This window comes from Citrus clementina, unplaced genomic scaffold, assembly GCF_000493195.1.
Source record: "Citrus clementina cultivar Clemenules unplaced genomic scaffold, Citrus_clementina_v1.0 scaffold_2, whole genome shotgun sequence".
NCBI lineage: Eukaryota > Viridiplantae > Streptophyta > Magnoliopsida > Sapindales > Rutaceae > Citrus > Citrus x clementina.
In genome coordinates this window covers 5,831,179-5,854,623 of record NW_006262688.1, presented here as the reverse complement: position 1 = coordinate 5,854,623, position 23,445 = coordinate 5,831,179, and the positions used below count along the sequence as shown (strand labels likewise).

The 23,445-nt window shown below is 34.7% G+C and overlaps 4 protein-coding genes across 4 annotated transcripts; 1 reads left to right on the top strand and 3 right to left on the bottom strand.

Annotated features, from left to right (window-relative positions):
• Positions 1-7,331: 7,331 nt before the first annotated feature.
• On the bottom strand, positions 7,332-8,988 carry LOC18052075 (UDP-glycosyltransferase 92A1). The gene has a single exon (XM_006445932.2). It carries the CDS (start codon positions 8,977-8,979, stop codon positions 7,495-7,497), a length of 1,485 nt encoding a protein of 494 aa, XP_006445995.1. The 5' UTR covers positions 8,980-8,988; the 3' UTR covers positions 7,332-7,494.
• A 5,902-nt stretch (positions 8,989-14,890) lies between these two features.
• Positions 14,891-16,532, bottom strand: LOC18052074 (UDP-glycosyltransferase 92A1). Its single transcript, XM_006445931.2, has one exon. It carries the CDS (start codon positions 16,519-16,521, stop codon positions 15,037-15,039), a length of 1,485 nt encoding a protein of 494 aa, XP_006445994.1. The 5' UTR covers positions 16,522-16,532; the 3' UTR covers positions 14,891-15,036.
• A 2,313-nt stretch (positions 16,533-18,845) lies between these two features.
• On the bottom strand, positions 18,846-20,495 carry LOC18052073 (UDP-glycosyltransferase 92A1). The gene has a single exon (XM_006445930.2). The coding sequence runs from the start codon at positions 20,485-20,487 to the stop codon at positions 19,024-19,026; it is 1,464 nt and encodes a 487-aa protein (XP_006445993.1). The 5' UTR covers positions 20,488-20,495; the 3' UTR covers positions 18,846-19,023.
• Positions 20,496-21,233: 738 nt separating this feature from the next.
• LOC18052072 (UDP-glycosyltransferase 92A1) lies at positions 21,234-22,836 on the top strand. The gene has a single exon (XM_006445929.2). It carries the CDS (start codon positions 21,263-21,265, stop codon positions 22,727-22,729), a length of 1,467 nt encoding a protein of 488 aa, XP_006445992.1. The 5' UTR covers positions 21,234-21,262; the 3' UTR covers positions 22,730-22,836.
• Positions 22,837-23,445: the final 609 nt, after the last annotated feature.

The window sequence follows — 23,445 nt, the reverse complement described above, 5'->3', positions numbered from 1 at the left end:
AACGTCACTATTTGATCATTTCTATTTCATCTCCCTCATTATCAATGCTGCACTCAAGAATCCATCCATGGCTTTCACAGAAGACCCCTTAAAATTTTCATCATTTCTAAAAGCATTGTCAGTAATCTCCTTAACTTTTAAAGCATTCATTCTCACTGCTTCTCCTTTCTCAGTCTTATTCATTACCAGTTCCATTTTTACCACTATGTGCTCTTTCAAACCGCACAATTCATCCTCTTGCAACCTCCACACAAACCCCAACCTCTTCTCCAAGCAACTTAGAATTATAAGACTGCTCTGCTGCCAATGGCCACCCAATTTTCGGCACCTAGTGACACAAAGCTTCGAGCGCAGATCGAGTTCCATCCGCAATGACTCAAAAATGCAGATATTGACTTATGAGATAAAATTTCCACCTGAGGTGCCCATTTTGCCCATTTGGTCGGCAAAATTTTCTCTTGAAATAAATTAGTCCAATCTTGTCAAGTTCCTCTATTGTGTTAACCAAAAATCCATCAGCATTAGTCCATTCAGGAAGCACTTTCTATAGAACCGTTAAAATAGAATCACCTCCATCAGCAACTCTCAAATAATACGCCAGCTGGTTCACATGAATTGTTGAAGCTTCGGGAAAATCCAGCAACAAAAATTCATCGGAATCTGTGTTCCAATAGGCAAGTTTACTCATAACATGCGAAGCCAAAGCCACCACCTGCTATAAATATAGCATGAAAAATACCGTACTCTTGTGCTATCTCTTTGCACCAACTAATAGGCAAGAATCAATCTCACCCATCAATCAAGAGAAATTAAATGTCAATACTAAAGTTTAGGAACTGTTATTGACATTCTCCATTGTAATTCCCCCTAATCTTAGGCTTTAGTTTCTCATATTTCCTTGTACAATATCTAATCACTTGTATAAAGCTAGAACATGCAATAATACAATATATCTTTCAAGTATTCAAACCTTTTGTCTCAACATGGTATCGGAGCTTTTTTAAGCTCACACGAGTCATTGATCCTTGGCCTTGGCCTGTTTCCTTTTTTTTAATTTTCTTTTCCTTCCAGCATCAGCCTTCACCATGGCCAATGAAAACTCAGCTACCTCTAGCCTTAACCAAACTTTTACAAACATGCATCCCAACAATCTCATTGCTATAAATGCAGCCACCCAACTCCCTCTAAAATTAACACCAACAAACTACTATTCGTGGAAGACGCAATTTGATGCACTTCTCTATGGATATGATTTGCTCGGCTACATTGATGGCACCAAACCTTGCCCATCTCCAGAGACAACAGTTGATGAAAAGATAGTTCCAAACCCAGATTTCACCCTTTGGATGCCACAAGACAAGCTTCTTCTTCTCGGCATCATCGGCTCACTTAGCCACAAAGTTGTACCCGTAATTCGTTCATGCAAAACATTTGCTGAAGCCTGGAATCGCCTTGCCAAACTTTATGCCAATCCTTTATCCTCCAGAACTATGGGATTGGCTGAGAAACTTACTCTCATTAACAGAGGCTCCCAACCTGTCGCTGACTATCTTGCCACAATTGGTGACATTGCTGATGAATTAGCTTTAATTGGAGCCCCAATTCCAAATCAATATCTTATTACCCATACTCTTAATGGTGTGGGAACTGAATTCAAAGAACTTGCAGCGGCAGTACGGGCACGAGATACTGTGATTAGTTTTGATGAACTACATGACAAACTTGTTGAATATGAGGCTTTCCTCAAACGTGAAGACCTTCGCTCCAGTGGAAATCTTGGCAATATGACAGCTAATGCTGCTCGTTTTCCCACAAAAAATGGAAACCAAGCCAACAAAAAAATTTTCCATAATAATCATGGAAATCAAGGCCAACATCCTCCTAATTCGGGCACCAATCAGGGACAACTTTAATAATTACAATTCAAGCAACCATCACTCAGGTAAAAATTTCAATGTGGTTTGTCAATTTTGTGAGAAACGGGGTCATACTGCTCGACAATGTAATTCTGCTAAAAAGTTGTTCTCCCACTCTTCAGCCCCTACCGCCAATCCCACCACCATCAATAATTCCTCACCTAATTGGCTTTTAGATACAGGAGCATCTCACCATGTCACATCTAATCTCAATAATTTATCAATCAGTCAACCTTATGAAGGTCCTGATGACATTGTTATACGTGATGGTACAGGTTTGCATATTACTCATGTTGGCCACTCCACTCTCTCCACTCCCTCAAACTCATTCACTCTTTCTAATGTGCTATGTGTTCCTTCTATGAAACAAAATTTAGTCTCTGTCTCTCAATTTTGTAAAAATAATAATACTTCAATTGAATTTTTTCCATCTTTCTTTTATGTGAAGGATCTCTCCACGGGAGCACATCTCGCTCGAGGGCGGAGCAAGAATAATGTTTATGAATGGTCCAATATGGGAGTATCTACAACAATGAAGCAAGCTTGCATGGGAGTCAAAGTCTCTCTTGAGAATTGGCATAATCGACTTGGTCACCCATCCACCAAAACACTTCGTCATGTGGTCTCCCAAAATGATCTTCCTGTGGTTCCTAATTCATCTCCATCACTATTTTGTGATTCCTGTCAATGCAATAAAAGTCATAAGTTACCATTTGATACTTCAACTTTACAAAGTCGTTGTCCATTAGATCTCATCTATACTGATGTATAGGGACCTTCTCCAATTCGTTCAATAGATGGTTATTCTTACTACATCATCTTTGTTGATCATTTTACAAAATACTCATGGTTATTTCCATTATCCTACAAATCTGAAGCCTTTACAATATTCCCCAAATTCAAAACAATGGTAGAAAATTATTTCAATTCCACCATTCGCACTATTTATTCTGATGGAGGAAAAGAATATTATGGCCTAAAATCCTTATTTGAAAAATATGGAATCCAGCATCTTATATCTCCACCATACACTCCTCAACATATTGCTTCCGCCGAACGTCGTCATAGACATGTCGTAGAAACGGGTTTAACTCTTCTTCACAAGGCATCCTTACCTTTGTCACTTTGGCCATTTGCCTTTAAAACTGCAATATATCTCATTAATAGACTTCCTACACCTATTCTTAAGGATAAATCTCCATTTGAGTCTCTTTTCCATCATAAGCCTAATTATTCTAAACTCCGAACTTTTGGGTGCTTATGTTATCCATGGTTGCGTCCTTATACAAAACATAAGCTTGAATAACGTTCCAAATCATGTCTATTCCTTGGTTACTCTAATGTCCATAATTCTTACATCTGTTTTGATCCACAAGATCACAAATTTTATTTTTCTCGTCACGTCCAATTTGTTGAAAGTGTGTTTCATTCCTTCTCTATGTCAAATGAATGTGACATAATTAATTCTTACACTTTACAAAAATGGTCAGCCACATCTCCCTCCCTTAAATCTCTCCAACAAGACCTTCCTTTTTCAGATCAGTCTTCTTCAAACATACCTCCTTTGTCACCAAAAAATCTCTCTCCATTAACTACTCTTTCACCCGTTGCATCTCCTTCCAATTTAATTCCACCACCTCCTTAAAAAATCTCCACAAATCCTGAACCCAAATCCACATCCCATAAATCTACTTATTCTTCTTCCAAATGCGATACACCTATTGACAAAAGAACACAAGGATCTCCCACCAAATCGTTGCCTTCATCAACATCCAGTTATTTCTCCACCAATAATGGTAACTCCTCAAACCATGCACTTTCTCATGGGCCAAGTCAGCCCACATCAAAATCCTCTTATTCTCGGTCCGTTATCCCTTTAATGACCAATTCTCATGCCGATTATGACTCCATGCAAGATTTTGATCTTCAACATGTGGTTGATCTTCCCATATCGGATACCAATCAACCAACGTTTTCAGGCTCCTCTTCTAGTGAGATACACCCTATTAATGAACTTGTTCATGTTCCAGTGCCAGCTCCTCCTACAACTATACAAACCCGATCAAAAAATAACATTTTTAAACCCAAAATTTTTTTTTCCCTTACTGCTACTAAGCGTTCAATCCCTCCATCACTTGAACTCACTACCACCACTGAAGCCCTCAAACACAAAGAGTGGAGAGATACTATGTGCGAAGAGCTTGATGCCTTAGAAAAAAATGGCACATGGGAATTGGTGCCTCCTGCAGCTCATCAAAATGTTATCGGATGCAAATGGGTCTTTCGAATAAAAAGAAATCCTGATGGTAGCATTGCTCGGTATAAAGCACGTCTTGTTGCCAAAGGTTTCCATCAACGACCCGGTCTGGATTACAAAGAGACGTTCAGTCCTGTTGTAAAACCAACCACAATTCGAGTTGTTCTCTCTATTGCCAGATCCCAAGAATAGAATGTGAATCAATTAGATGTCAACAACGCATTCCTTCATGGGCATATTGCTGAAAATGTTTATATGTCACAGCCCCCTGGCTTCAAAGTTCACTCTCAGCCACATCATGTTTGTCGCTTGCACAAGTCTCTTTATGGCTTGAAGCAAGCGCCTAGAGCTTGGTTCACTAAGCTTAAGAATTTTATTTTATCTCTGGGCTTTGTGAATTCTTGCTCTGACTCTTCATTATTTATATACACTAACAAGTCTATACTAATCTATTTTTTAGTTTATGTGGATGACTTGTTGATTACAGGAAATTCTTCAAGCTTCATTCATCAAGTTATTGACTTTCTCTCCAAGCGATTTTCCATTAAGGATCTTGGTCATCTTCATTATTTCCTTGGTGTGGAGGTGATTCCTACAACTCACGGGATATTCCTCTCGCAATAGAAATATATTCGTGATCTTTTAGCCAAATTCAAAATGGAGGGTATCAAAGATTTTGTGACTCCTCTTAGTTGTGCTACACGCCTCATGCTCAATGATGGCTCGCCAAAAGTTGATGCTTCTCAATACCATAGTCTTATTGGCGGCATGCAATACTTCTCGCTTACACGACCAGATATGGCCTATGCAATAAACAAATTGGCGCAATATATGCATTCTCCCAGTCAAACGCATTGGACAGCCGCAAAACGTTTACTTCGATACTTGAAGCACACTCTCACTTATGGTCTCTTTATACGTCGCTCACAGCCATTGTCTTTGACAGCCTTCTCGGATGCTGATTGGGCTGGAAATCGTGATGATTGTACCTCTATATCAGCCTTTGTTATTTTTCTTGGTGGCAACCCAGTGTCTTGGTGTTCTAAGAAGCAACAGACAGTAGCTCGCTCCTCAACAGAGGCTGAATATCGCTCAGTTGCATCAGCTGCTGCTGAAATTACTTGGCTAACCAATCTTCTTCAAGAGTTACACGTCTCTCTCCCCAAGCCACCTCGCCTTTTTTGTGATAACATTGGTGCTACATACTTATGCGTCAATCCAGTTTTTCACTCAAGAATGAAACATCTTGCTCTGGATTTTCATTTCGTACGGGAAAAAGTCTCTAATGGTTCACTTCAAATAGCTCATGTCTCTGCTCATAATCAGCTTGCAGATGTGCTTACTAAACCACTTGCCAAGCCTCGTTTCACTCACCTTCGATCCAAGATTGGTGTTTCCAATGGAAACGCCATCTTACGGGGGCATAATAGGCAAGAATCAATCTCATCCATCAATCAAGAGAAATTAAATGTCAATACTAAAGTTTAGGAACTGTTATTGACATTCTCCATTGTAATTCCCCCTATCTTAGGCTTTAGTTTCTCATCTTTCCTTGTACAATATCTAATCACTTGTATAAAGCTAGAACAAGCAATAATACAATATATATTTCAACCATTCAAACCTTTTGTCTCAACACCAACCAAAGAACATATATGTGATGATACAAAGCGGTTTGTGGCCATTTGTTCATCAATAAGATCAACGATGAGTTTCCTGAAATGGGGTTTAAAGGATAAAGTAGCTTCAAGGAGTTTTCCAACGACATGAAATGGAAGAGAAGCCGTGTCTTCAGTACAAGGAGGGAGATCGTGATCTATGCTATTGAAGGGAATTTCAAAGAAAGTGAACGGAAGAGCATTGAGGGAGAGAAAATATTTGAGTTTCTTCATTTTAAGTGGGTGCTAACAAAAGTTATGGTGTATTTATTTGTGCTTTCTAAGTGAAGGGCTAATGCTGGGAATGGGATTATATGGCCTATGCCAAGAATGGGAACATTATCACGTTCTCTTTCCTTTGTGTCATTGGAGAAGAAGGAGAGTGGGTGATATCATATATAATTCAGACACGCTATCATTGTTCAAAAATTAAAAATCAGCATTGTTCGTAGTTGCTTATGAAAGCTTAAGTTTTTTGTTGCCATCAGAATTCAGAGCCAGTTGAATAGAATTAAAAAAAATTGAGGACCATTGATTTAAAGGCTATAGTAACATCTAACAGTTCAGGTGTACGATTTAGGTGTGTACATTTACGGTTTCGTATTTGAGGTTTCTTAAATTTTGTTGGGGGCTGATGCTCATTTAAACTCTCCGGATTTGGTATTTCCTTTTATATTTCATAGTTAGTTATAATATTTGTCTTTGGTATTCATTGAAATAACATGAGTTACTTTAACAAGGGTTGAAGCTAGAAATTTACCCTATCAGGGCAATTTTAAAAAATAAAAAATAATACTAACTACCAAAGTTATATCTTTCGTTCATAATAAATGTATTCTATTAGCATCATTTATAATTGCCGATGGCGTATTTTTATGAGTTGATAACGTTTTCCAATAGTTTTATTATCAATACTATCCAAAATTTCTTTCGCCACATACTGGGATTACGGATGTTAGGCTTTTCACTTCAAGTTATTGAGTTATTCAAATAATTTTAAAAGATAAGTGGGTTGAATAATGAAAACAAGAGGGCTCATTAATAAAGAATATAGGGTAAGAGTTAAGCGTAAAATAGAAAGCTGAATACTTTTTTTTTCTTAATTAAGTTGAAACAGCTGATCTTAGTAGCATCATGCTGCTTCCGTCCCTGATTTTAACAGTTTTTGGTGTGTAGTAAAACAGTTTTTGTCAGTTAAAGATAGTCAAAGCTCAAAGAGACCTAATGTCTAAAACAAAAAAATTAATAAAAAGTGAATTATTAACAAAAATCATCAACGCCATCGCTACCTCAAGTTAAATTGGATTGAGTTTCTCTTACCAAACCAGCCCAGATGATTTGGTTTAGGTTGGGCTTGATTTAGATTGTGGGCTTTGGTTTTCTGGCCCAATCCTATTTTTATTTAGTGAGAACATTAGTAACAATGAACAATGAATTATGCTCTTTAAATTCTGGATCCCACTCGGAACGGGATGTAGCCACAAAAACAGAGGTGGCTCTTTCAGTTATGGGATTAATTTTTATTAAATTAAATTTTACGCGATTGATTGAAAGTTAATACAAAGATAACGTTACTGCAAGATATTTCCCAGAACTGTCTCGTTAAAAGATTACATTAATTTTCATTGACAGAAATGGCAACAGAGACTTTCTTCCACGCAAATCAGACCTCATTCTTTGACGCTCCCTTTTCCATCTCTCTCATTATCAATGCAGCATTCAAGAATTGATCCATGGCTTTCACAGAAGACCCCTTAAAATTTTTTTCGTTTCTCACAGCATTCTTAATAATCACCTTCACATCGTTAGCTTTGTTTCTCATGTCCACTCCTTTCTCAGTCTCATTCATCACCAACTCAATTTTTGCACTCAAGTCCTCTTTCAACACCTCACAATTCATCCCTCTCGCAACCTCCACACAAACCCCAATCTCTTCTTCCAACAGCTTAGAATTATAAAACTGGTCTCCTGTCAATGGCCACCCAATTATCGGCACCCCATGACTCAAAGCTTCATGCACAGAGTTCCATCCGCAGTGGCTCAAAAATGCAGATATTGACGTATGAGATAAAATCTCCACCTGAGGCGCCCATTTGTGTACCACCAGTCCTTGTCCTAAACCTTTGATTCTTTCTTCAAAACCTCGAGGCAGCCACTCGTTGGCTTTAAACTCATAATTTATGTCAAAACCAGTCGGAGGCCTAACGACCCAAATGAAATTCTTGCCACTAGCCTCTAAAGCCATTGCCAATTGCACCATTTGTGATGCAGCTATTGTATTTTGAGAACCAAATGATACATACAGAACCGAACTGTACGGCTTTGTATCAAGCCATTTTCTACACAACTCTGCAGAGATTCCGTACTCTTTTCCGACCCCACCTCTATTTTCTGTGGACAAAAGAACAGGCCCTATTGGCCAAACCGGCCGGCCAAATTTTCTCTTGAAATACATCAGTCCAATCTTGTCAAGTTCCTCAACCGTGTTAACCAAAATTCCATCTGCATCCTTCCATAGAAGAAGCAACTTCTTATAAAACACTGAAAAAGAATCACTTCCATCGGTAGCTCGTAAGTAAGGAGATATCTGTGTTACATGAAGTGTTGAAGCTTCTGGAAAATCCGGCAACAGAAATTCATCGGCATCCGTTTTCCGATGAGGCAAGTTTACCCACAAAGAGTAGAAACAAGCAAAGCCGAAGCCACCACCTCCTATGAATATAGCATGAAAAATACCATACTCATGTGCTGTCTCTTTACACCAACCAAGGAACATATCAGTGATGATACAAAGTGGTTTTTGGCCATTTTGTTCATTGACAAGTTCAGAGATTAGTTTCTTGAAGTGGGGTTCGAGCGATACTGTTGCTTGAAGGAATTTTGGAAAGAGGTGATATGGAATAGAGTCTGTGTTTTCAGTACAAGGAGGGAGGTCATGCGCTACGCTATTGAAAGGAATTTCAAGAAGGTGAATAGAGGAATTTTGAGGGAGAGATGATTTGAGTTTCTTAAGGTTTAAAGGGGTGTTAACAAGAGTTATGGTGTATTTGTTTGTTTTTTCCAGCTGAAGGGCTAACTCTAGGAAAGGGATTATATGGCCTTGTGCCATGAATGGGAACATCACTATGTTTTCTTTTCTTTGTGCCATTGCTATTGATGAGAGGATAAGGAGAAATTGTGGAGGATCGGGTGGTTACTGGTTAAGAAGGGGAGCGGGGTCATTTTGGTATTTTTGCTTTTTTTAAAGACCGAATGATTTAGTTTGACTTTTGACTTTCTAAATTTAAAAATTGAAAATTAAATTTAACAAACCGAGCATTTTGATAATTTTGCTATACCCTTGACACATTGCTCATTTTAATCTCATGAGGAGATTGTTTGTATAAAATCACCATGACTCAACATATTTGAAAAAGATAATTGTTATCACTTTTCAATTAATTTCTTCATATTACATTAATTTTTATATATTTAAGTGGTGTTTGTTTTTTTTTTTTTAAATCTGAATAGATCTGAATTAGTTTTAATTCTTAATAGAGCTGAATGTATGAATTTAAATGATATGTTTATTTTTTATTTGAATCACTAAAAATAAATATTAAGTTTTTTTTTACTTAAAAAATCTGACAACGAATATTTTTACATTTATACCCTTACAAATTATAAAAGTTAAACAAATAAATAAATATCTCAAAGAATATAAATAAGATAATATATGATTATAACATAAATCATTTTCAATTGAATACAACTCTTTAATATTATATATGTTTATCAAATTTATTATAGTTTATGATATTTTTATATGAATAATATTCATAACAAATTATGAAGATAAATAATGCTAATTTGAAACAAAATAAAAAGATAAAAAAAAATAATACTTTACAACTATATATTATCACAAGTTATATAGAGATGGGTAATACTGCTCATTATTAAATTTTATTTAGGTAAAAATGAAAATTAATTAATTAGATAGGGATACTTTGGAGAATATCTTTTAATTATATCATTCAGACTTTTTAGATTAAACAAAAAGTTTTAAAAAATTAGTTTAATAGTTTAATGACCTAATGACTGAAAATTTTCATTAAGTTGAAAAAAATAAATAGATTTAATGACTTAACTGATTAAATTAAGTCAATTAAGTCATTAAGTCAAAAAAAAAAAAAAACAAATGACCCATTGGTTGTACAAAACTAATTTTGACTTTATCATTATTGTTAATTAAATATTGAGAGGTTTGGATTCTATTCTGTGAACACTTTAGAATGATATATTTATATATATTCAAAATCATGCTTGGGTGAATGAGAAAATTGAATCTCAAAGTGCACTCTTGAAGTTAGAAATTTGAAAAAAAATAAAACTTATCTCACATAGGAAAAATAAGCTAAGGGATTTATGTTTATATATAGATACCTATCCATACATGAATAAGAATTTTAAAGATAGAGGCTCTCTCTACGCTGCTTGTGGGGGGAGGGGAAGTGCAATCCAAACTCAATTTGGTTGAACTCGTGTGCACCCACGCGTCTTGCATATGCGAATGTCGACAAAAAAATCACTCAAGCCTGCATGACCACATTTTTTTTATTTCCTTTTAAATTTTGTAACAGTTTTCACAATTAAAAATCAAAAACAGTTTTGATTTGTGAATAAATTTTGAGCTGTTACAAAATTAAATATTTTGAATTCAACGGGCTATTACAGAAGCAAATTAAATTAAATATAGAATTCAAATATTCAATTTTATTATTCAACAGTCATACCCTCATGTATATAAAAAAACAATATTTCTCTTATGTTTTATATACAACAAACACACAGAACAGTTGAAAAGAAAAGAAATTTTTTTCCCTCTAACGTTATGTTTTGATCGAGATTCTACATTGTTGCTGTTCACCGAAATTATTTGTATGAGCTTGACAAATAATTTATTCCTATTGTATCCTAAAAAATAAATACTAATGAACCTAACAGCACTGTAGTAGGTGATGAATCTGTTTTAAGGAAACTATTGTTTAACGGGCCTCGTTTTTTTTTTCTAAGTTTTCTATTTTTCATTTTCTTTTCTATTGTTTATTTTATTACTGCTCGAATGATTTGCTGTAGACTATCTAGTAACTTTTACTTACTATTTACTTATATGAATTCATGTTCTGATACAATTTGATCAATATAATTTCAATTGTTGACTCACTACAATTTGCCAATAATAATTCATTAAACATCAAAGAAAACCCCAATCCTAAATAATTCGAGAATTTTAGTAGGCTGCTTGGTACTGTTTCCAAATTGTTTTTTTTTTCTGTCTTTTAACGTAATAACAATGAAAAATTTGTTTGGTGGGCACCGTTTTGCAGCATTGCTTGGATCATATCGACTTTTGACATCAAATCATTATCATTTTTTGATTCCTTTTCATAGAAGTAAAAATTTGTTTGGTGGCACCGTTTGTTCCATAACTTTTTGTGTCTAGAATGGGCTCCACACTGCACAGAAAGTCGTCAACTCTGTCGCTTGTATGTTGTCACTTTATGGTTAAATGACCAACCAAATCAAATATTTATTAACCAATTTAATTACATTATTTTTTAATTTATATTAATAAACATATTTCTTATTTTAATGGCAAATTTTGAAGGCATTTCTTTCCAACATATTTCCAACTGGGAAAAAAATAATGTAATTAAATTCTCTGAATTTGGTATTTCATTTCTTATTTCATATTTAATAAAATTTTCTCAAACTGCTAAGTTTTAATAAAAAATTTAAAATAATTATTTATACCTATTAGTCTTTGGCTTTTGTTGAAAATTTGAAATAACGTGAGTTACTTTAAGAAAGGATGAAGTTAGAAATTTGTTCTATGGGGGTAATTTTTTAAAAATAATAATAACTATAAGTAGAGCTGACAAAATTTGATACGACCCGATTACCCGACACGAACACGACACCAATAAATGGGTATGGATCGTCGAATTTAACACAATTATTAAATGGGTCGGGTCGGGGTCAACACGATTTTTTTCCGTGTCGGGTTCGGGTTAAAATTCTTGACCCATTTACCCGATCAATGACCCGATTATATTTTCTATTTTAAAATAATTTACAAATTCTTGTAATCAAAAATCAAATATTAGGATTTTTTTATTCTTTAAAAAGATGAATATAGACACAATATTTTATTTATAAAATTTTAAATACATTTAGAGCTTTAATAATGTAAATGTATAAAATATTGGTAGACATGTATATTTTATAATATTGATATATAATATTATTTACATATATATAATTAAAACATCAATAGTGTGTGTAATATTTTAGTAAATATGTATATTTTATAATATTGATAAATTTTGTATGTATGTATGGATGTATGTATGTATGTACATACATATGTATGACAAAGTGTAAATATTTGATGTAACTTTTGTTTAATATATAGATATTAAGCAGATTATTGGGTAACCCGATTATTTTTCGGTGTCGGGTTTGGGTCTCAATAATTTGACACGATTATTAAATGGGTCGGGTTTGGGTTGACTTAAATTTGACACGACACGAAGCTGACACGACACGAACACGACCCGATGACCCGTTTTGCCAACTCTAACTATAAGATTATATCTTTCACTCATAATATATATATATATATATATAATTTTTATGAGTTGATTGCGTAATAATTTTATTATCAATGCTAATTAAATTATTTTTTTTTTGGCAACATACTGGAATTAAGGCTATTAGGCTTTTAATTTCAAGTTACTGAGTTGTTCAAATAATTTTAAAGGATAAATGGCTTGAACAATGAAATCAAGATAAAAGATTACAGGGTGAGACTTAAGCATAAAATAGATTAATAAATACTTTTTTTAATTAAGTGGGGACAACTAATCCTAGTAGCACCAATGCTGCTTCCGTCCTTGATTTTAACAGTTTTGGTATGTAATAAAACAGTTTGTATCGGTGAAAGATGGTCAAGAGACCTAAATCTAAAACAAAAAATTAATAATAAGTGAATTATTGAATTCTACTATGTTAAATAACGCATAATTAGTTAGTAATCTGAACAAGTTTGTGATAGATATAAGGTGTGTTTGGAAGTAAGGTACTGTAGTTTTTAAGTTACAGTTGTTGTAGAGTAAAAATTATAGCTATAGAGTAAAAACCTTAATTTTTAAACTGTTGAGCTGTCAAAGTCTAGCTGTAAGATGTAACCAAACACATTAGCAACTGAGTTGTCTCGCATCACTCCCAAACACACTCATAGACTATATTTGGAATTAAGGTTGGACATGTATACCTTAAAAGTTACAGTATTAAAGTGTTTGGTAAACATTAACTGCTATATCTTAAAAGCTAATTTGATTTGATTTTATATTTGTGTGATGAAAAGTCTAATAAATCTTTAATAATTTTAGTAAAATTATTATTTAAAAATTATATTTACTATATATTATTTACTCTTAATTCATAATTATATCTTTTTTTCACAACACTTGTAATTTAAAAGTTACAACAATTCAATTCTAAATAGGATCATAATCACCAAAAATTTTAAAATTGTCTAATTTTGTAGCGAAGGCATATACAACATTGATCCAACACCAATACGCAGGCTAATACGTAGGGGAAAAGCAGAGGTGGGTGACTTAGTTGGGAAACCAAAGCTTTCATCTTTTGGGAATATATATACGATGCAGAGTTGTTGAGTCAAGTTTTAGATGGTCTCAGTCTTGGAGGGTCGTCCCTGCAGACAAAGAGTATATGTGCTTTCAATATGAAAATAGCCCAAATTTTGTCTTCATAAATAATTAAAGACGATTTATTATTGTAATGGAAAAATACTGTTATTTTAATTAATTTAAAATATTATATTAAAATTTACTTTGCATACAAATCTACGAGATGCGATTAACATTACACTTTATTTTTTCAAGCAATCCAGTAAATTAGAGTATACTTTAAAACAAATTTCAATAAATCAGACAATATATATCATTGCGAAACCAAGCGTTTATATACTTTAGGGTATTTTTGTTTTCTCCGATCAGCGTCGCCATTTGCAATATCTCTTTTCTCCAATCACCATCCAACATTTGTTTATAAAATCTCAATCTCCATCTAATGCTATGAATAATTTTAATTCAATTTCATCCAACATTTTAACATGATTGGTTGAATGGTATAAAGTTGAATCCTATTTTAAGTGAACACAAAACACAATATAATTCAACAATAAAAAATATGTAATTAAGGAATGGTAAGAAGGAGATCTCAATGCACATATTTAGAAAAATCTCATAACTTTTTTGTTTCTCAAACTTTGAAATTTATGGCGTCCCAAATTTTGAAATTTACGGCATGCGATTGAACTAAAATTTCATATGAAAAGTTATGTTTATTCTTACTATTAACATTTTAATATACTTTAATCAAAATGCATTTCCATTAAAAAAAAGTATAGTTAGTTAAATTTTTTTTTCCTTTTAGATTCCATAATTTATTTTGACATATTATGATCTTAGAAAAATCTAAGATATAAATAACTAAAAAATTTAATGGTGGCAATCTGATTTAGCCAAAACTTATAAATATCGTTATACCCACGATCAGAAGTTTGGTCATTGACGATGATGGTGCCATTGACAAATCAAGAGATGCAGATTTCTACCTTTTATTATTATTTTTTTAACAGTAATTTATCGATATATCATTTTAGAAATTATTTTGTGAAAATCATCAACCCAATCCCTGCCGAAATTTATAATAGATTGAGTTTTCCTTATCAAACCAGCCCAAATGATATGGTCTGGGTTGGGCTTGATGTGGATCGTGGGTGATGTTTTTCCGGCCCTATCTTACTTTCATTTATTGAAAACATTAAATACTAAGGAATTATGCTCTATCTCAAAAAAAAAAAAAAACTAAGGAATTACGCTCTATAAATTCTTGATCCCACTCGGAAATAACAAGCTTTGAACTCAAACTCTTGATAGATGTAGTCACAAAAAACAGAGGTGGCTCTTTGGTATGGGATTAATTTATATAAAATTAAATTTCATATTATTGATCGAAAGTTAATACAAAGATAACATTACTTCAAGAATTTTCCAAAAACTGTCTCGTTAAAAGATAACGTTATTTTTCATTGACAGATATGGCAATGGAGACTTCCTTCCACGCAAAATCAAACCTCATCCTTTGATGCTCCCTTTTCCATCTGTCTCGTTATCAATGCAGCATTCAAGAATTGATCCATGGCTTTGACAGAAGACCCCTTAAAATTTGTTTCATTTCTCACAGCATTCTTAATAATCACCTTGACCTCATTAGCTTTGTTTCTCAAGTCTGTTCCTTTCTCAGTCTCATTCATCACTAACTCAATTTTTGCACTTAAGTCCTCTTTCAAAACCTCACAACTCATCCCTCTTGCTATCTCCACACAAACCCCCATCTCTTCTTCTAACAGCTTAGAATTATAAAACTGCTCTGCTGCCAATGGCCACCCAATCATCGGCACCCCATGACTCAAAGCTTCAAGCACAGAGTTCCATCCGCAGTGGCTCAAAAATGCGGATACAGACCTATGAGATAAAATCTCCACCTGAGGTGCCCATTTGGGTACCACTAGCCCTTGTCCTGAACATTTGATTCTTTCTTCAAATCCTCGAGGCAGCCATTTGTTGGCTTTAAACTCAGAATTTATGTCAAAGCCAATCGGCGGCCTGACAACCCAAATGAAATTCTTGCCACTAGCCTCTAAAGCCATTGCCAATTGCATCATTTGTGATGCAGCTATTGTGTTTTGTGAACCGAATGATACGTACAGAACTGAAGTGTACGGCTTTGTATCAAGCCATTTTTTACACAACTCTGTGGAGATTCCGTACTCTTTTCTGGCCGCAGCTCTGCTTTCCATGGACAAAAGAACAGGCCCTATTGGCCAAACCGGCCGGCCAAATTTTCTCTTGAAATACATCAGTCCAATCTTGTCAAGTTCCTCAACCGTGTTAACCAAAATTCCATCTGCATCCTTCCATAGAAGAAGCAACTTCTTATAAAACACTGAAAAAGAATCACTTCCATCGGTAGCACGTAAGTAAGGAGATATCTGTGTTACATGAAGTGTTGAAGCTTCTGGAAAATCCGGCAACAGAAATTCATCAGAATCCGTGCTGCGGTGAGGTAGGTTTAGCAACATCGAGTACAAACAAGCAAAGCCAAAGCCACCACCTCCTATGAATATAGCATGAAAAATACCATACTCTTGTGCTGTCTCTTTACACCAGCCTAAGAACGTATCAGTGATGATACAAAGTGGTTTTTGGCCATTTTGTTCATTGACAAGTTCAGAGATTAGTTTCTTGAAGTGGGGTTCGAGCGATGCTGATGCTTGAAGGAATTTTGGAAAGAGATGATACGGAATAGAGTCTGTGTTTTCAGTACATGGAGGGAGGTCATGCTCTACGCTATTGAAAGGAATTTCAAGAAGGTGAATAGAGGAATTTTGAGGGAGAGATGATTTGAGCTTCTTAAGGTTTAAAGGGGTGTTAACAAGGGTTATGGTGTATTTGTTTGTTTCTTCCAAGCGACGGGCTAATGCTAGGAAGGGGATTATATGGCCCTGTGCCATGAATGGGAACATCACTATATTCTCTTTTCTTTGCGCCATTGCTGTTGATGAGGATCATTAGGAGGAGAAAAAGCAGAGGAATAAGTGATAAGGAAGGGAAGTGGGGTCATTTTGGTAATTTTAATTTTTTTCAACGACCAATGATTAAATTTGACTTTCACCATCCTATGGTTATTTAAACTTACTAAATTACTCATTAAACCTACATTTAGAAATAATTTTTAATGATTAAAATATTTTTAAATTACCAACGAGGTGTTGGTTCAGCTGGTGCTGGTTGAACCCCTTAGGTGGCTCGAGTGAGTTTGCTCTCCAGTTCAAGACCTCTGGGAGTCGCTCTCATTGGGAGGATTTTATTGGCACCCAACCCGAATCCAAAGTAATCGAGACCCGATGTGATCACTGGATATCAGATGGTTATGACAAAAATAAAATTCTAAATTAAATTATAATTATAGACACTAAAATATAATAGAAAAGTTTTTTTTTTTTTTTTTTTTGCTTTTTGAACCTATAATGTGCTTTTGTTAAACCTTGATCAACTCAAGAATGATTTTTATTTTTTTGGGCCACTTATACTAGTATACTACAAAAATATCCTCTAGTGTTGTCTTAGTGCTTTCCACCTTTTTTTTTGTTTTTGTAAAGTACTTGGCTGAAAATGAAAGATGTTGCTCTTTAATTTGTTTGGTTTGTGGTCCTTTTCTTAAACATCAATCATTTGGTTACTTGAGAGGTAATATTTTGATTTTGAGGTGAATGGATCCTCTTCTTACGCATTGCCAACATGAGTCTATATTTAGTGGTTGATGGGCTACTGGAAATTTCTAGATTTTGAATAACTATATAAGAAATTCAATGAAATATTCATTAAGGATTCATAAATGAATTAAATGGGTTTAGTGAATAAATACATTATTATTATACAATTTGGGTTTAGTAAGGGTTTGTTGAGTATTTATGTGAGTTTGTTGAGTAAAATTTTAAATTTCGAAATATGAGGGTGAGCTTATCTAGTAAATGGTTTAACGAGTAGTTTATTGAGTTCAAATATCCCTACAGAATTTAAAAACTAAAAATCAAATTTAAAAAAATTGTTTGGTAATTTTGTTGTACCATTGACACATGGCTTATTTTGATTGGAATAATCACTTTATTGCCATACTTCCGCATGCAAATAGGTAGAGGTAATATTCTTGAATTATCATACAATTCAGTCAAAATCAAACAAAACCCCGCATCCTAAATCATAATTCAAAAGGCTGTTTGGTAGTGTTTCCAAATTGGTCTTTTCTGTATTTCAAAAATAAAACAAAGGAAAACTTGTCTGGTTGTACCGTTTTCCAGCAATGTTTGGATTCTTTGACAACAAATCATTCTCATTCTGTGTCTTCCCTTCATGAAAATAGAAAACAATAAAATTTGTAAAATTTGTTCTACATTTTTTTGTTTATGAAAAGTCATCGAAACTGTCACTTATGTGTTGTTTGTTTATGGCTGAAGTTGTCTCTTTATGGTTGAAGGACCTGCCAACTTAAATATTTATTAATTAATTTAACTACATTATTTTTAAATTATATGAATAAATATATTTCTTATTTTAATAGCAACTTTTAAAAGTTTTTTTCCCATCATCTTTCATTATTATATAACTTCTTTTTCAACACCCTTTCATTTTCATTATTATCATTTTTCCAAACAAATAACCAAACTTATTTTTATTTTTCCATTTTTAAATACTATTATAAAAGCAAACTACCAAACACATTTTCAAATCCACAATAAATTAATCATTTCTCTATTACAAAATAAATACAAAAACATTATTTGAAAAATAATACCAAACAAGACAGTGTAATTAAGGAATAGTTGACAGGTATTGATTGGTTCTATTTGAAGTGGACGTGAATGATGAATCACCAAGAACATGTGATTTTTCTAACCTCTAAGATCCATGAATCCCTCTGAGTAATGAGAAGTTCAGTTGCTTCAACGTTAACATACAATAAGCGAGCAAGCTTTCAGAAATTGTACGGCAAAAACCTCCTTAATTGTTTAATTAATATGTAGTAAAGAAATTAACAAAGGACGAGAAACGAGCATCTTTTCTTATGTAGATGATTCAATGGTAAATAATAATACTGCACACATTGGAATATATAATTTCAAAAAGTGGCTTTTCGCATATTGTGAAGGTCTTTAGTAGTTGAAAGAAGAAATTAGAGTAGGTGAAAGAAGAAATTAAGAAATAAAAATATTTTTACAAGCATTAGAACAAGAACCAATAGAAAATTTAATACAAAAATTTTGGATATCAAATAGAAGTTTTGAAAATTATTCAAACATTCAAAAAGTTACCGACACATCCACGTTAAACTAATCTAATAGCGAAAAAAGTGAGTACGAATAATGAGGAATGCCGTGCCGGCCACCAATTATTATAAGATTGGCCAAACCCAAAAAAGAAAAAAAAAGATGCGTCATTTTCAAGTAACACCATTAAAACGGCTAGGTTCATGCGTCAAAAACTTCATTCTTTGATCAATTAATTGTCTCCTTCACCATCGATGCAGCATTCAGGAATTGATTCATGGCTTTCACTGAAGAACCCTGAAAATTTTCTTCATTTTTAACGGCATTCTTAATAATCTCCCTAACCTCATAAGCATTCTTTCTCAACTCTATTCCTTTCTCAGTCTCATTCATCACCAACTCAATTTTTGCCGCTATGTCTTTTTTCAGAACCTCACTGCTTTTCCCTCTAGCTACCTCCACACAAACCCCAATCTCTTCTTCCAACAGCTTAGAATTGTAAAACTGCTCTGCTGCCAATGGCCACCCTATTATCGGCACCCCATGACTTAAAGCTTCAAGCACAGAGTTCCATCCGCAGTGACTCAAAAATACAGATACAGACCTATGAGATAAAATCTCCACCTGAGGTGCCCATTTGTGTACCACTAGCCCTTGTCCTGAACATTTGATTCTTTCTTCGAATCCTCGAGGCAGCCACTCGTTGGCTTTAAACTCAGAATTTATGTCAAAGCCAATCGGAGGCCTAACAACCCAAATGAAATTCTTGCCACTAGCCTCTAAAGCCATTGCCAATTGCATCATTTGTGATGTGGCTATTGTGTTTTGTGAACCAAATGATACATACAGAACTGAACTGTACCGCTTGGTATCGAGCCATTTTTTACACAACTCTGTGGAGATTCCGTACTCTTTTCCAGCCCCACCTCTGTTTTCTGTGGACAAAAGAACAGGTCCTATTGGCCAAACCGGCCGGCCAAATTTTCTCTTGAAATACATCAGTCCAATCTTGTCAAGTTCCTCAACTGTGTTAACCAAAATTCCATCGGCATTCATCCACTGAGGAAGCACTTTCTGTAGAATCGCTGAAAAAGAATCACTTCCATCCGCAACTCTTAGATAATCTGCCAGCTGAGTTGCATGAATTGTAGAAGCTTCAGGAAAATCCGGCAATACAAATTCATCAGAATCCGTGTTCCGATGAGGCAAGTTTACCCACAGAGAGTAGTAACAAGCAAAGCCAAATCCACCACCTCCTATAAATATCGCATGAAAAATACCATATTCTTGTGCTATCTCTTTGCACCAACCAAAGAACATATCTGTGATGATACAAAGTGGTTTATAGCCATTTTGTTCATCAATAAGGTCATTGACGAGTTTCTTGAAATGGGGCTTAAACGATAAAGTAGCTTCAATGAGTTTGGAAACTAGATGATAAGGAACAGAATCTGTGTTCTCAGTACAAGGAGGGAGATTATGATCTATGCTATCGAAGGGAATTTCAAGAAGGTTAATGGAAGAGTTTTGAGGGAGAGAAGATTTGAGTTTCCTGAGGTTCAAAGGGGTGTTAACAAAAGTTATGGTGTATTTATTTGTTTTCTCTAAGTGAAGGGCTAATGCCAGGAAAGGGATTATATGGCCTTGTGCCATGAATGGAAACAAAACTATGGTTTCTTTCCTCTGTGCCATTGTTGTTGATGAGGATCCGAACGAGAAAAAGTGGAGGATTAAGTGCTAGAAAAGGGGAGTGGGGTATGATTCTTTAAATTTTTCTGGAGGAAAGTTAAGAGGTCTATGAAGTATTATTGAACAATTTAATCATTTCCATGCAATTTCCAACATGGTAAGTTCGAAAAGACAGGACCTTTTGTATTCCATCTTATCTCTTCTGAAAAAGTGTGAGTAAGTGGGTTGGAAAATAGTGCGAGTGAGGTGTCCTGCAGTTTGCCCTTTAATGAAATCAGCAGCACCATCCCTGTTTGTTAGCTGACATGAGAATAGAAATAGAAAGATAAAACAAACCGAGTTCAGCAAATCAATTTGTATACCATCATTATCGAAGAGGTCAAGAGGACTCAGTTGAATAAACAATTTGGAGAAAATGTCTGACGACTCAGTTGATTTTATTGAATTCAAAGAGATTAAAAGTTTGAATTCTCCTCACACTAACTTTGGATTGGTTGGGGTCGATGGCTGGAGTAATGCGGTCAAATTTTTAACGCGTCGCTTAGGAAATTTTTTTAGCGTTCCTGTCTGCAGCATTATTATTATTATTAATTTTCTTTTTAATTTTCTCTTTATTAAATGCACATGTTTCAACCAATAGTAATAGCTTAAGGTTAATTCTTAACGTACGCTAAATTCTTCCAACTGTTATAAAAGTCGCGTGTATATGTATCGCACACCCCCACACATCTTCTTTACATCATCCTGTACTCACCTCTGTTTTTTCCTATTAACAAGAATGGCACAAAGAAAAGAGAACATAGTGATGTTCCCGCTCATGGCGCAAGGCCATATAATCCCATTCCTTGCATTAGCCCTTCACCTGGAGAATACAAACAGATACACTATAACTTTTGTTAACACCCCTTCAAACCTCAAGAAACTCAAATCGTCTCTCCCTCAAAACTCCTCCATTCACCTCCGTGAAATTCCCTTCGATGGCATAGCTCATGACCTCCCTCCTGGTACTGAAAACAGTGATTCTCTTCCTTTTCATCTCTTTCCAAATTTCTTTGAATCCACTTTATCATTTAAACCCCATTTCAGGAAACTCATCAATGGTCTTATTGATGAACAAAATGGCCATAAACCGGTTTGCATCATTGCAGATATGTTCTTTGCATGGAGTGCAGAGATAGCACAAGAATGTGGTATTTTTAATGCTCTATTTGTAGGAGGTGGTAGTTTTGGCTTTGCTTGTTTCTACTCTTTGTGGGTAAACCTACCCCATCGGGATTCCGATGAATTTCTATTGCCGGATTTTCCTGAAGCTTCAAGAATTCATGTAACTCAGATGACAAAGTTTTTAAGACTTGCTGATGGTAGTGATTCACTTTCAGTATTTTTTCAGAAAGTGCTTCCTCAGTGGATGAATGCCGATGGAATCTTGTTTAACACAATAGAGGAGGTTGACAAGATTGGTCTAATGTATTTCAGTAGAAAGCTCGGCCGACCGGTCTGGCCAGTTGGGCCCCTGCTTTTGTCAACCGGGAGCAGAGCTGGGGCAGGAAAAGAGTACGGAATCTCCACAGAGTTGTGTAAAAATTGGCTTGATACCAAGCCATGCAATTCAGTGATTTATGTGTCATTTGGTTCACAAAACACAATAGCTGCATCACAAATGATGCAATTGGCAATGGCTTTAGAGGCTTGTGGCAAGAACTTCATTTGGGTAGTCAAGCCACCACTTGGTTTTGACATGAACTCTGAATTTAGAGCCAATGAGTGGCTGCCTGAAGGATTTGACGAAAGAATCAAAGATTCAGGACAAGGGCTAGTGGTCCAAAAATGGGCACCTCAAGTGGAGATTTTGTCTCACAAGTCAATATCTGCATTTTTGAGTCATTGCGGATGGAACTCAGTGCTTGAAGCTTTGAGTCATGGGGTGCCGATAATTGGGTGGCCGTTGGCAGCAGAGCAGTTTTATAATTCTAAGTTGCTTGAAGAAGTGATTGGGGTTTGTGTGGAGGTTGCTAGAGGGATGAATTGTGAGGTTTCGACAGAGAACTTAAGTGCAAAGTTTGAGTTGGTGATGAATGAGACTGAGAAAGGAATGGACTTGAGAAAGAAAGCTTCTGAGGTTAAGATGATTTTTAAGAATGCTGTTAGGAATGAAGAAAAGTTTAAGGGGTCTTCTGTAAAAGCCATGGAACAATTCTTGGATGCTACGTTGACGATGAAGAAGGCACAGAAGGAGGAGGATTGATCAAATAATCATCAGGTTTGACGTATGTTATGGGGACTGATTAATGGTATGTTTTAAGATTACATTGCGTTCTCTAATAATTATCAGGTTTAGTCTAAATTGTTAAATACAAGGAGAATAATTTTACCAAGATGTATGGCCAATTGGAGTTCCAACTATGGACTCTTAATTTCCTTCTCTCTAGAAATTAGTTGGTGCATAGTATTAAAAAAAATGATGGGACTGCACAAAAAACGATTTAACTGGTTAATGGTATGCTTAAAGATTACATTGCATTCTCTAATAATTATCAAGTTTAGTCTAAATTGTTATATACAAGGAGAATAATTTTACCAAGATGTATGGCCAATTGGAGTTCCAACTATGGACTCTTAATTTCCTTCTCTCTAGAAATTAGTTGGTGCATAGTATTAAAAAAAATGATGGGACTGCACAAAAAACGATTTAACTGGTTAATGGTATGCTTAAAGATTACATTGCGTTCTCTAATAATTATCAAGTTTAGTCTAAATTGTTATATACAATGAGAATAACTTTACCAAGATGTATGGCCAATTGGAGTTCCAACTATGGACTCTTAATTTCCTTCTCTCTAGAAATTAGTTGGTGCATAGTATTAAAAAAAATGATGGGACTGCACAAAAAACGATTTAACTGGTTAATGGTATGCTTAAAGATTACATTGCGTTCTCTAATAATTATCAAGTTTAGTCTAA